This window comes from Bactrocera neohumeralis, unplaced genomic scaffold, assembly GCF_024586455.1.
Source record: "Bactrocera neohumeralis isolate Rockhampton unplaced genomic scaffold, APGP_CSIRO_Bneo_wtdbg2-racon-allhic-juicebox.fasta_v2 ctg584, whole genome shotgun sequence".
Taxonomy (NCBI): domain Eukaryota; kingdom Metazoa; phylum Arthropoda; class Insecta; order Diptera; family Tephritidae; genus Bactrocera; species Bactrocera neohumeralis.
The window spans coordinates 43,511-55,614 of NW_026092739.1; the positions used below are offsets into that span (position 1 = coordinate 43,511).

A 12,104-nucleotide genomic window follows, 5' to 3' on the forward strand; every position below is an offset into this window, starting at 1 on the left:
GTGTTAATTCAATACTTTTGGTCTAGAACAGAATACAGTGCATTTAGGATATAAGAAGGCAAGTGTAAACGAATTTTTGTGAAAGAACGTTTATTTGTATAAGATAAAGATAAAAATATAAAAATAAGACCATAAACATGGATGTTTGCATTTTTTTTTATAAATTTAAAGGTCAAAATCTGACATAGCTGAAGAGCAAGGGGGTCGGTAAAGAAAACTAATACTCTCGCGCTTTATCTGGGAGAGAAGGTTTCAAGTCACGCAAAAATAATGTGGTAGGCGTAAACGTACGTATCAAAAATGACTGATGAAGTGGGCGGCGAGATCCATTTCATAGAGCTAGATCACAGGCGACATTTTAAGCTGCCGGAGTACTGAAGTTTCTCTCAGGTCTTTGTGGTTCAAAAGTTGCTGACGTAGCCAACAACGCAGGAACATGTCGATAGCAAAGCAGAAATTAACGCCGTTATATCGCATCGCATTGCGTCAGAGATTGCCCTTAAAAACAGGGAGGAAGTAGATATTGTGACAGCCGAAAAGCGGCTTTTGAAGCACCGCGATCGTATTTTTTCAGCATTTCTTTACACCAATCCACACGAGCCTTTTTTAACATGCGATTGTCAAATTGTGCGGGATCCAACGAGAAAAAACCTTTCTTCCGGCCAGGTGTTCATGCAATATCGAATGTATGCTTGTGGGAGAAATGCATAGGCATGCCTCTATCTGAAGGTATGTTACATGACGGTCTTGCATTATCAGTTCACGTACGGCATCGATGTTTTCTGGCACAACGGCTGTTTTTGGACGACTTTCACGGAATTCGTCTTTGAGCGAGCGTCGACCACGATTGAATTCGTTGTACCAGTTTTTCACAGTTCTATAGGATGGTGCTTCATAGCCATACAAAGATTTTAGTTCATCGATGCACTCTTGTCGTGATAATCCACGTCGAAAGTTGTGAAAAATGATCGCACGAAAATGTTCACGAGTTAATTCCATTTTTTGGCCGATATGAATTTTTTAATTCCCTGTAAATAAAACAATTCACGATTAAATGACAAAACGTTCTGAGTGATGTTATGCTAAAAATGTCAAACTTTCCAATGGAAATGTCAGATTGCACCTGGCAACACTTAGTGTTGCCCTAGGCCAGAATAAATATAGCAGCCCTCGTATATTGTACTCGATCCTAATCAATAAAAACTCAATTTCGATTTTTTTGCTGATACGTTGTTTTGCATTTTAGGTGACGATATGTTTTACAATATGTTACTCATACGCCCCACCGTCTAAAGTACACAATGTAGTTCGACGGGTCGTATGAGTAACCTCATGTAAAGAGAGGATATGAACTGCATTAATCTCCATATTATTTTTTCCATCAGATTTATCTTTATAGATTAGAGTTTATTATGTATTTAATATTTTTTTTTTTTTTTTGAATTTAAAAAACTTTTTTAGCAACAAAAAGCATATTTGAGTATTTTTGAATTAACAATGCTAGCTATAATGTTTCAGTTATTATAGGACAAAATGGGACAAACTGTGCTTTTATTGATTTATATGTTTGTGAGCGCATTGACTGAGCTTCACGAATAGACCGGTACACTTTATATTCATCTTAATTTAACAATTTATAATTTGATTTGAGCGCATTTTCGTTATCAAGGTGACGGTGAAAGTAATATAATATTTTCAATTAAATACATGTGGTAAAAATATTAAACCAGCTGTAGCCAAGTGATCAAGCAATGTAATGGTATACACATACTGGTCTATAAGTGGCGCACCGCTGATTACTACGTTCATTGGCTTTCAATGGAAGGATTATTATCCACTACAGCCACTTACAGCTGGTGACTGTGGCAACGCTACCTCAACTACTGCACAAACAATAACCTAAAAGTAACCGATGACCACATAAAAGCGCTTTGTATGTCAGCTGCTGCATGTTGTTCTTACTTATTAGCCAATAAGTCGATTATGTCGCTAGAAGCCCGCGATTGCTTGCTCATTTGTCGGCAAGTCAGATAGCGAGCGAGCGAGTGAGTAAGCGTATTGCTTTTGCTTGAAGTTCTTAATTAAAAGTATCAAGTGATAAATATATTAAATTATGAGAGGAGATAAAGCAGCGAGGCAAGCCAATAATGAATGTGAGTAAAGCATAAATTGTATGCAATAGAGAGCAATTATTTTAGAGCGACGCAATAGCAGCTAAAGGGGCTAGTTATAAGGAAATTTATTAAGAAAATTCACGTTCTGAAAAGATTGTAATTTGCGCGCTTCGCTCAACTTATGGTCAACATAGTATTCGGCCTACTGAGCATACTTTTCGCAACACCATCACCCATCTTGAGATCCAGCATACATTATTGGATAATATTCGACCGAATAGACCACGCTCGGCACGCAGTGCAGAAAATATAGCAGTCGTAGCTGAGGGTGAACAAGAAAACCGTAGAGAGCCGTTTTGGCGTCGTTTGCAGCAACTCAGACTGACTAATGGACCGACTTGGCGCATTTTACGTCGAGATCTTAAATTGAAAGCGTTCAAAATACAGAATGTGTAATAACTGCAGCCGCTCGACTTTCCCATGCGACATCGCTTCGCCCTAGGGACTTTTGAAAAGTTTTCTGTAATAATGCCAGCGAGAGCGTAACAGTCAATTGTGACCGTTGTCGCGTCATGATAACCGACTATTTGATGCCTGAGACGGCGCCACTTCCCACAAATCGAGCGAGCACATAATTTAAAGTTTTGGGCCGTTAGATTAGCCACCAATATCGTGTGATATCACACCGCTAGATGTTTTTCTGTGGGGATATGTAGAGTCTAAAGTCTATACGCTTTGATTCAAGGCTTGCAGCAAAACGTGATCCGTGTCATTCGGCAGTATGGAGTCGAAACGAGTCATCGTAAATTGGAATGAAGGGATAGACCATTTGAGTTGGAGCCACGACCAACATTTGAAAGAGATAATCCTAAAAAAAAGTGAAAAATAATGTTTTTTTCAAAGGATAATAAATATTCCCTGCTAAACTTGAAGTTTCTGTTTTTTTCCTTTTAAAAAGTAGGCAACCACGAAATAGAAAACTCTTTAGTTGTCATAAGGTTTGACTTGCCTAAATTGGATTAAAATGCATGACGAATCGGATAGCAATATGTTCCAATTAATTTTGAGGAATGCTGATTAGTTGTTAGTTCTTGGTAGGGAAGAAGTTCAGGTTCGTTCACGTATGACCTGAACCAAAACGCATACTGTGAGAGCCACACCCAAACAAACAACGCTACTTGAGGACATTGGACAATACATGCTCCGCCCAGGGTTGAGAATTACTTGGTTTACTCCTTGTATGAACTGAGCGATCGACAATCGTCTGTACTGTTTCGAGGTAAAAACTCTAAATTGAGAATATTTATACAGGGGTCCCGCAGTGTGGTTTTCTCTTTTGGTTACTGCCAAATATCTACATTTCAAAAGTCCCTCAACGACAAGAGGGATGATTACGCGATATTAACGACGGGTAATAGAATCGATGGCTTGTGCTCAAAAGTAAACTGCATCCCACCGATCTCTCTCACTTTTTTTCTGGAAGGAACATAACACTCTCCCCAACAAAATCCACAGTGTTTTCGTGGAAACCATCTCTGCAGTTGTTTGCTTGAAGCGAAGCCGATTTCTAGAAACATCCGCAGGTCTTTCCTTGACTACGTCGTCGGCATCGGACAGTGCGCCGACCAGACTTCGTACGCAACTCACTTCAGACCACCATTTAGTGTGGGACCATTAACACTCTCACCGACTCTCCCTATGTGAATGGCGTACTTGGAGTCGAACATTGCAGACGAGCTCGAGTTACTGCTTGAATCTAGAGTGACCCTTGCGCAACCAGGGGTACAACCCTTGGTCCTCAGTTCATAGAAGTGTGGAAGTTCAACTGGTGGTAGTTTTGGCTACGACGTCTGACCAGAGATTTAATTCTGGTAGAAGCCTTTGGAGTTCACTCCAACCTGCTCAATCGGACTGACCCCTTAAGGAGTATCGTGGTGGTTGGGGTTAAAACCGGGTGCCGAACCCAAAGTTCGGCAGAGATTTTAGATGAGCCTCGAATTGTACCAAGTTGGTTAGTGTGTACATTCCACACTGCCATTCGGTACTCAAAATGTTTGGTATTTTCAAGGCGTTGATCAACGCATTGATTTGATCTCATGTGCTTTTGTGCTCCGTGGGGAAGGCTGTCGTTAGCAGATACCCACATTAAGCACACCGGACTTTGTATACTGTAGCAAGTTAAACTCCTATTTATTCTGAATCGACTTCGACATGCCAAATATATGCCCATCATGCAATGAGTTCCCGCATGTCTCTAACCACCTCTTTGAATGCCCAGCAAACCCCTTTCATCTAACAGCTCTCTCACTATCGTCCGAACCGTCGAAACAGCACGTTTTCTGTGCCCATCGGTAGATGACTTCGATGAAAACCAACCGGAACTTTACCGCCCATGCAAGGTTATCTAACAACAACAATATCAGTAAGATATTTTTGGACCTTGTGTGACCATATACATAGGTGAAATGCTTTATGTAGCTCATGTGCTCGTCATGAAAACAAAAAGAGATAAGAAATTGATTCGTCATCAAATCCTCAAGTTCTTGACGGCTGTTTGTTTGTTTTTTAAGACTGTCTTTTACAAATGAAGGCTTGAAGATTGAACATTAAACTAATGATTGATCTGTTAATATGGGGTTACTTTAGGTCCTCCCTTGAAAAACTCCCCTGATAAATGCATAATAAATTAAAAAATAAATTGAAAAATCACAAACATTTTGAAGAAGGAATATTTCTAAAGGGTCCACATATAAAGTAGTATATAGTATGTCCACCATGTCGTATAAGTTATATTTTAAAACCAGTTCATGTAGGTATATTAGCAAATATTCCAAAATAATGTTAATATTTTAACCAAAACCAGCCAATCAAGCTAATTATATATAAAAATGGTGAATTGCAGCAACCATTTTTAGCTTATTAAAAGAACCGCTGATATTTGCAATTTGAATATTTTCGTTTCGTTGAATATGTGCTTTGAAATTTAAAATATAATAACAAAAACAACATCGCTTCGTGGAATGCCTGAATGTCGCACTTTGTGGCAAGCAATTTCCTGCGACAAATCACTGCTAGCAAGAAATTAAAAGCAACATTCAGCAACCGAATTGCGGTGGCGCTACCCACGGTTACCTTATTTAACTGCTGAATAATTGCATGTCTGAATAAAATAAGTACAGTGGCAGCTTGAGAAGACAGTGTTTTAAAAATATAACAAAAGCGGATCATTAATTGAAGAACGTAGAATAATATTGGGAATAAACCAAAATCCGATCACGAATAAGATAAATTTATCAAACTCTATGCCAATAATAGATAAGTCGATAGAGGTAATGCTGAAGCCTGACAAATGCTTAAGGAGATTGCCATTTAGAGGTAAACGGTAAGATGAAGGCACGTGAGCCTTTTTAGTAGAGTTATACATATACAAAATCTAGTAACGAGTTCTGAAAAACCATTGTTCAAAAATTTTAGTGCAAAGCTTGAACTTGTACCTTTGATTAAAGTATACAACAGAACTACGCTTTTGAAAAAAAAGTAAAAAAAAACGTTAACTTAGCTTGCACCGAAGCTATAAGTTTATATGACAGCTATACGCTATAGTGATTCGATTTGAAACACTTTATTCGAAAAATACACTTCTGCTTTGGAGGTATGACAGCTATATGCTAGTGTAGATCGATTTCAAACGTTCCCATAAACCAACAGCTCCTTGGGAAAAAAAGACGTTAGCATATTTTGAGAACAATATCTCAAAAACTGACGGACTAGTTCGCGTATATACAGACAGGCGGACATGGCTAAATCAACATTCAAATGGCCTACACGACTTTTCTTGCAAGAACGAATTCGATGAACCCAATTCTCGAGTACTTTTTCCACTAAATCAAGTCGTGTGTCACGAATAGCACATTCAAAAACTTGAAGAGAATCTGGTTTATTGCTAAAAACAATGACTTCAAATAACCCCAGAGGAAGTAGTTTAATGGTGTTAAATCACAACTTCTTGGAGGCCATTTAATGTTATAATTTCTTGAAATAATCAAATCTCCAAACTTTTTTCGCAATAATTCGGTTGCTGACATTCCATGTGGCACGTGGCCTAGCCTTGTTGGCACCAAATGTTGTCAAGATCAACTTCTTCTAATTGTGACCATAAAAAGTTGGTTGCCATCTATCTATACCGCTCTCCATTGGATTGCTAATTGAGTCATCAGCATAATTTCGAAAAAAGTACGAACCGATGATACCACTAGACCAAAAACCACAACAAATTGTCAGTTTAGGTGAATGTAATGATTGTTCATGAATAATTTGTGGATTTTCTTCGCACCGGAATCGACCGTTTTATTTATTTACCGCACCACTCAGATGAAAGTGAGCCTCATCGGAGAAGATGATTTCATTAAAAAAATCATTATCATTTTCAAGTTTTTTTAAGGCAAAGTCAGCAAATTCACAGCGTTCACGGTGGTCCAATGGCTTGAGTTCTTGAGTGAGAACAATTCTTTATACGGATGCAAGCTTAAATCCTTTCTCAAAATCCGCCAGGTTGTGGTTTGAGACAGTCCAATTCTTGGGAACGTCTTGGAATCGACAAATTGCGGTCTTCAGCAACATTTGCCTGAACGGCAGCACTATTTTAATTACTTCGAGCGGTTCTTTGTCTTATTGGCACTTGGATATACAATTATATCCGAAGGTCAAAGTTGTAAGTTGAAAATGCTCAGAAACTGATGTAAACTTAAGATGAACTTATGAAAGAATTTAGAGTATATTATGTGACGAGTGATACGATCGCTTGACAGGGTCTAAATAAAGAGAGCTTCTGCTAAACTATTAGTACATTTTTAAAATACAAGGCAACTCTAAAAGGTGTATGAAATGTGATCCATTTGGTCTTTGGTGAAATTTTTGAAAATTAATTAAAATGAAAAGAAAAAAAATAAAAAATGCTCTACGGAACAATTCACTGCCCACAAAATTTGACAGCAGTCTAGTGCCATTTGAGAAGAGCAGAGTTGCATTTTAATTCTGATTTATCAAACCGCCCCTGTAAATATACATATTTATATGTTGTTATAGTTGAGATTGCGTGAGCATTTTACTGATTTCCAGTAAAATACTCGGCGACAAAACAACACCGCCAAATAACTGTACCTGCAGGCTGCATGCAACGGTCCACACAGAGTAAAACACAAAACTAATGAATGGCAAGTTGCAAGTGTAGCAATAAACGTAAATAATAACAACAACAAATTGCAGGTAAATACAAGAGCAGAGGGTGAAGAAGAAGCAGTAGCAGCGATGTGAAGCAAAATGTGGTGAAATATGGAACCTCAGAGTGCAACGTAGTGCAAAAGGTGGAGAGGTGCTAAACTGTGACCATGACAGGCGGTGCAAAAGTAAAAGCGCAAAGAAAATACGAAGAAACGCACGAAAGCACTGGCATACTGAACTCTGGTGGCAACTGGAAATGCTATGGCAACCTTTGTAGCTCTTGCAGCGGCACACATCTATGTATGTCGTGGATCTCGGTGCTATAACCGCTCTTGGCGCTGTATTCGCTGCAATCGAATTTGTGTGGCAACTCTGCAGACGCTGCGACCATCACACAGGCACAAAAATATGAAAAACAATCATTAAAGAGGAAAAGGAAAGAGGAGGAAACAAAAGCACGAGAGTTGAAATGAATACCAGAGACCTACGCGAGGAACGGAGGCTACGGAGCAGATTGTGGCGTTGTGACAGCGGCGAATGCTTTACCAAACGGTGTAAATGTTTGAGTTTTACCGGCCGGCTGTTGCCTGCTGGTGCTTGGTTAAGCGATGCGAATTGTCCATATGAATAAAGGTGAAAACATCATGTAAATGCTTGTAACTTTTTGGGTCTTCTCAGACGCAGTGTAGTGAAGAGCGAAATTACATTGGTCTTATGTATGAGAGTTAAATTAATCGCTGGAAATGAAATGTTTGTTCCTATTAGGTGTGCTCGAAAAATAACGAGAATTCTAACAATAAATTTTGGAGAGATGAATTGTCATTTTTTTGTTTTATGTTGATATACATGTCATGTCTCTGAAGTACGTGAAAATGCTATGTTCATTGCTTACTTTGTCTGTAATAGCTGCTAAGGTTAGACGTATTTTTATGAACTTGGTGACTTTGGTTTGCTAAAAGAAATGGATCAGGGAATTTGTTCGTGAATTCTTGGATTAAAGCAATACTGTAACAATGCCTTAGCCTCCACATACCAGACATGGCTTCATGTGACTTTTTTTTATACCCAAAAATAAAGAGACCTTTTTACAATATTGATGAATATCGCTGAAAGTGCTATGGGCTATACAAATCGAGTTTAAGAAGTGTTTTTACGATTGGCATAAGCACTAACATAAGTGCATAATATCGAAAGGGGACCATTTATACGCGGACACCATTAATGTCGTAAGAATTTTGGTTAATTTTTGAACACACCTCGTACGTTAAAGAAAATAAGTTCCCAGATTGCATGTGAAATGCGGATATATGACAAATGATGTGAATACGATGACTCAGTCTGAGAAAAGTAATAAAGCCTAGGTAACAAAAGATTGGCATTTTTTTTTTAATTTCTAGGATATTAAGAACCTCTTGACGCATTGACGATTGACGGTTACTAGTCAGAGATGTGCTCTGTATCTATGCTTATGACATGGAAACAGATAATCGTCGGCCGAATATAGTGGCAAAGGTGAGCCGAAACACGCCAAAGCAGGTCAAAAATCTAGCTTATGTTGACAGTTTTCTTCAATTATTGAAGTGTGATGTACACCGAACTCCTTTAGACCGATCAAACTGTCAACAAGGAATACTAATTGAGTGTTATTCGTCGTTTGGGCGAAGCTATTCGTAAAAAGAGGCCGGAATTATGGACTGAAAACTCTTGGTTTTTGCACCACGATAATGCACAGTCGCATATTGCAATAATTTGTCGTTAGTTTTTCGCCAAATTTTCAACCAATATCATGCCGCAAGCACCGTATTCACCGTATTCACCTGACTTAGCTCGGTGTGACTTCTGCCTATTCAACAAACTCAAACGACTGCTCCGGGGATACCGCTTTGGAGGCCGAAATGCGTGAGTATGAAGAGCTTGACAGCTGGTAGACTGGAGTAATTCTCGAAAACTAGTGACTAAGACCCAGAGCAAACTGAAATTATGGAACACTTCTCAAGCCTGCTGAATGGCAGTGAAAGCATAAGAGATGGTGAACCCAATTATTCAATTGATGACGATGGGACGGACGTTGTTCCATTGTCCCACAATTCGATTAACAATTATTTGTCTGAAGAACAACAAAGCGGTGGGGGCCGATGGAATGCTTGCCGAGCTATTCAAATACGGCGGCGAAGAACTTATAAGGAGCAACTCCCTTGGGATAAGCCTCCTCAACATCGCATATAAGGTTCTGTGTGAAAGATTAAAGCCCATCGTCAACAAACTGGTTGGACCTTATCAATGTGGCTTCAGGCCTGGAAAGTCAACAACTTACCAGATATTCACCATGCGCCAAATCTTGGAAAAGACCCGTGAAAAAGGATCGACACACACAAATTCTTCGCTGATTTCTAAATTGCTAAAGGACCTGGCTACATTTGAAATCTCCAATTGGCGCCAAACCGTGTAAAGGAAGAACGATAGGCGCGCTGTTGTAAACTTGGCTGAAACAGCGTACGCGGTATCTACACCAATAAAGAAGAAGTCAAGGCGTGTTGGGGGTCAAACCACCACTATTTACTAAAATGAAAAATAGCTGTACGTAATGGAAAATTTTGAATTCAAATTTGTAGTGAGGACACCCCAAATACTCCACAGACCTCTTACAATACCATTACTCCTTGTCGAAATTTTATTTCTTTAAATAATGTAGATATATACTCGTAGTATATCTATTAAGTTGGACGCCTTCGGTGGGATAAAAAAATTGCTCAGTAAAAGAGTGGAGTGAATTTAATTTAATTTGCATTAATTTGTCAAAGCAGCAAAAGTGAAATCAGCAATTGGAAGACACGGCACCAGCCAGAAAACCGCCTCCATATTGCCACACGGAAAGCGTTGTAAGATGACACGCTGAGCGTGAGAAGAAGCATAATTTACTTAAAGAACGAATGCACACGGTTGCAATTAAGTGGTTGCTTGTTGCTACTGGTCCGCCGTTGTCACTAACAATTACACAACGGTACCATTGAGGCTATCTAGGCCGCCAAGCAAGTGACTAATGCGTGTCACTTGCAATTGAATTTAATTTTACTAATCTTCGTTTAATTTTCATCTTGTGTCTTTTGCGCCCTTCTTTTTTTTCCATTACCACTACTATCTCTGCTGGTGCTGTTCGTCTGTCTTTGCTAAGCACGCTCAGTTTGCTTGTGCTGTGTCAATTTGGCTATGAGTGAGAGTACTTACTTCTACTTGACGATGCACTAACATATGCCGAAGAGCGTCGCTTGAGTCCACTCGTGCCGTCATTATTGCTCCCGACGGGCAGAAATCGCGATAGAGACAGCAACGTTTTGAAGAGGTCAGTCACGTTTTGATCCTCCTTGGCGGAGCACTCCAGCACTTTCGCTCTGCAAGTGAGAAAATAATGTAACTGATTAAAAATGGGGGTTCAAGGAGGACAGTCCTCACGAGTACACAAATATAATTTTTTTATTGACATAAAAGTGTTAATAACAGAAAAAAATGTTAATGTTAGTTTGTCTTGCCTACATTTATACATACATTTTATAGGGCCTTTAATGTTTTTCTCTGGGCTTACCATCTTCATGAGAAACTTAATATACACTTTACAAGGTATAAAAGAATTTTGCAATGAATTATTTACCAAGAATATAGATTGAATTAGAGAATCCATAATAAAATGAAACTTAAGAAAATCTCACACACATTAAGAGCATATTCTCATACATAGTAGAATCCTGTATCTCTTTTAGAGAGTAATTTTTCCTGCGATTGCCAACTCCTGCGTGTTCTGAGGATTTCGACTATAATTTGCTATTCGCAAGATGCTCGGTATTGCGCCGACTTCCACTTATTGTATGCATGTATGTATGTATGTATAATTGGAATTCGAACTGATTGATACCTAATATATTAATGAGTTTAAAGTGAACCAGAGGAATTAAGTATTTGGTGCCAAACTGAGTTTTGTGAAAATATAATCTGTTATTGATCGTATAATATGATTCCGAAGTAGTTATTCCTGCAAGTAATTTTTCGACAGAGGTGTAAAAATCAGTACATCACATTGGTAAAATATAATATTGCAATATTATCGGAAACTTTCATCTCCTTAATCACTCAGATGTTGTTCTGCCGACAACTATAATTTTGTGTTTCTAAATGTTTAATCAAAATTCTGATGGTGCGGATACTCGTATATTCCTACTAATTGATTTTTTTTTCTGTTTTGACTAAAGTTATCCACTTTTTCTACCACCAGCTATGCCCTCACAAGGTCCTTCTGGCTCGGGGTAAATCGGAAGAAGTCTAGAGAACTCTTCGTTCTCAGGAAGGTTCACCTTTCAATTGTAATGGGAGTTCTAACTGGACAACAATCTGATCTGTGAGATCCTTCCGCCACGTCGAGGGATTAGCCATCTAACCTGACCTAACCTAAGAATCTGCCGTATATTAACCAAGGGATGTTATCGGAGTGTGTGGTCTGTGAGCTAATGAACTTGCAAGTTAAGTTGAATGCAGGTGCTATGCACATGAACTTGCAAAATAATTGCAGTTTTGCGCAAAAGTTGGATGCACCATTCCAGGCACATGCTGTAATGCCCACAATCTCTACTAAAGGTAGATAGATAGAAAATAATTGAGGTTTTGCGTTGTGACCTATGAACTAATATGGTGCAGCATTCTTAACCACTCCAGGCGACGTTGATATGGATAGTTTGGTATTCGCTCCCGCAATGCCTGCTCCAATGCCTCCGGTATTTTCAA

At 38.8% G+C, this 12,104-nt stretch overlaps 1 protein-coding gene across 6 annotated transcripts in view; it reads right to left on the bottom strand.

The window, feature by feature from the left end:
- Positions 1-12,104, bottom strand: part of LOC126767379 (GTP-binding protein Di-Ras2-like) — a 146,704-nt gene that overhangs the window by 10,574 nt on the left and 124,026 nt on the right. For all 6 annotated transcript variants that reach the window (XR_007669080.1, XM_050484911.1, XM_050484910.1 and 3 more), the window contains exon 5: positions 10,560-10,723. Coding sequence is in view for 5 of the 6 variants with exons in the window: in XM_050484911.1 (XP_050340868.1) it covers positions 10,560-10,723 (164 nt within the window). In the remaining variant the exon portion in view is untranslated. The remainder of the gene's footprint in view (positions 1-10,559; positions 10,724-12,104) is intronic.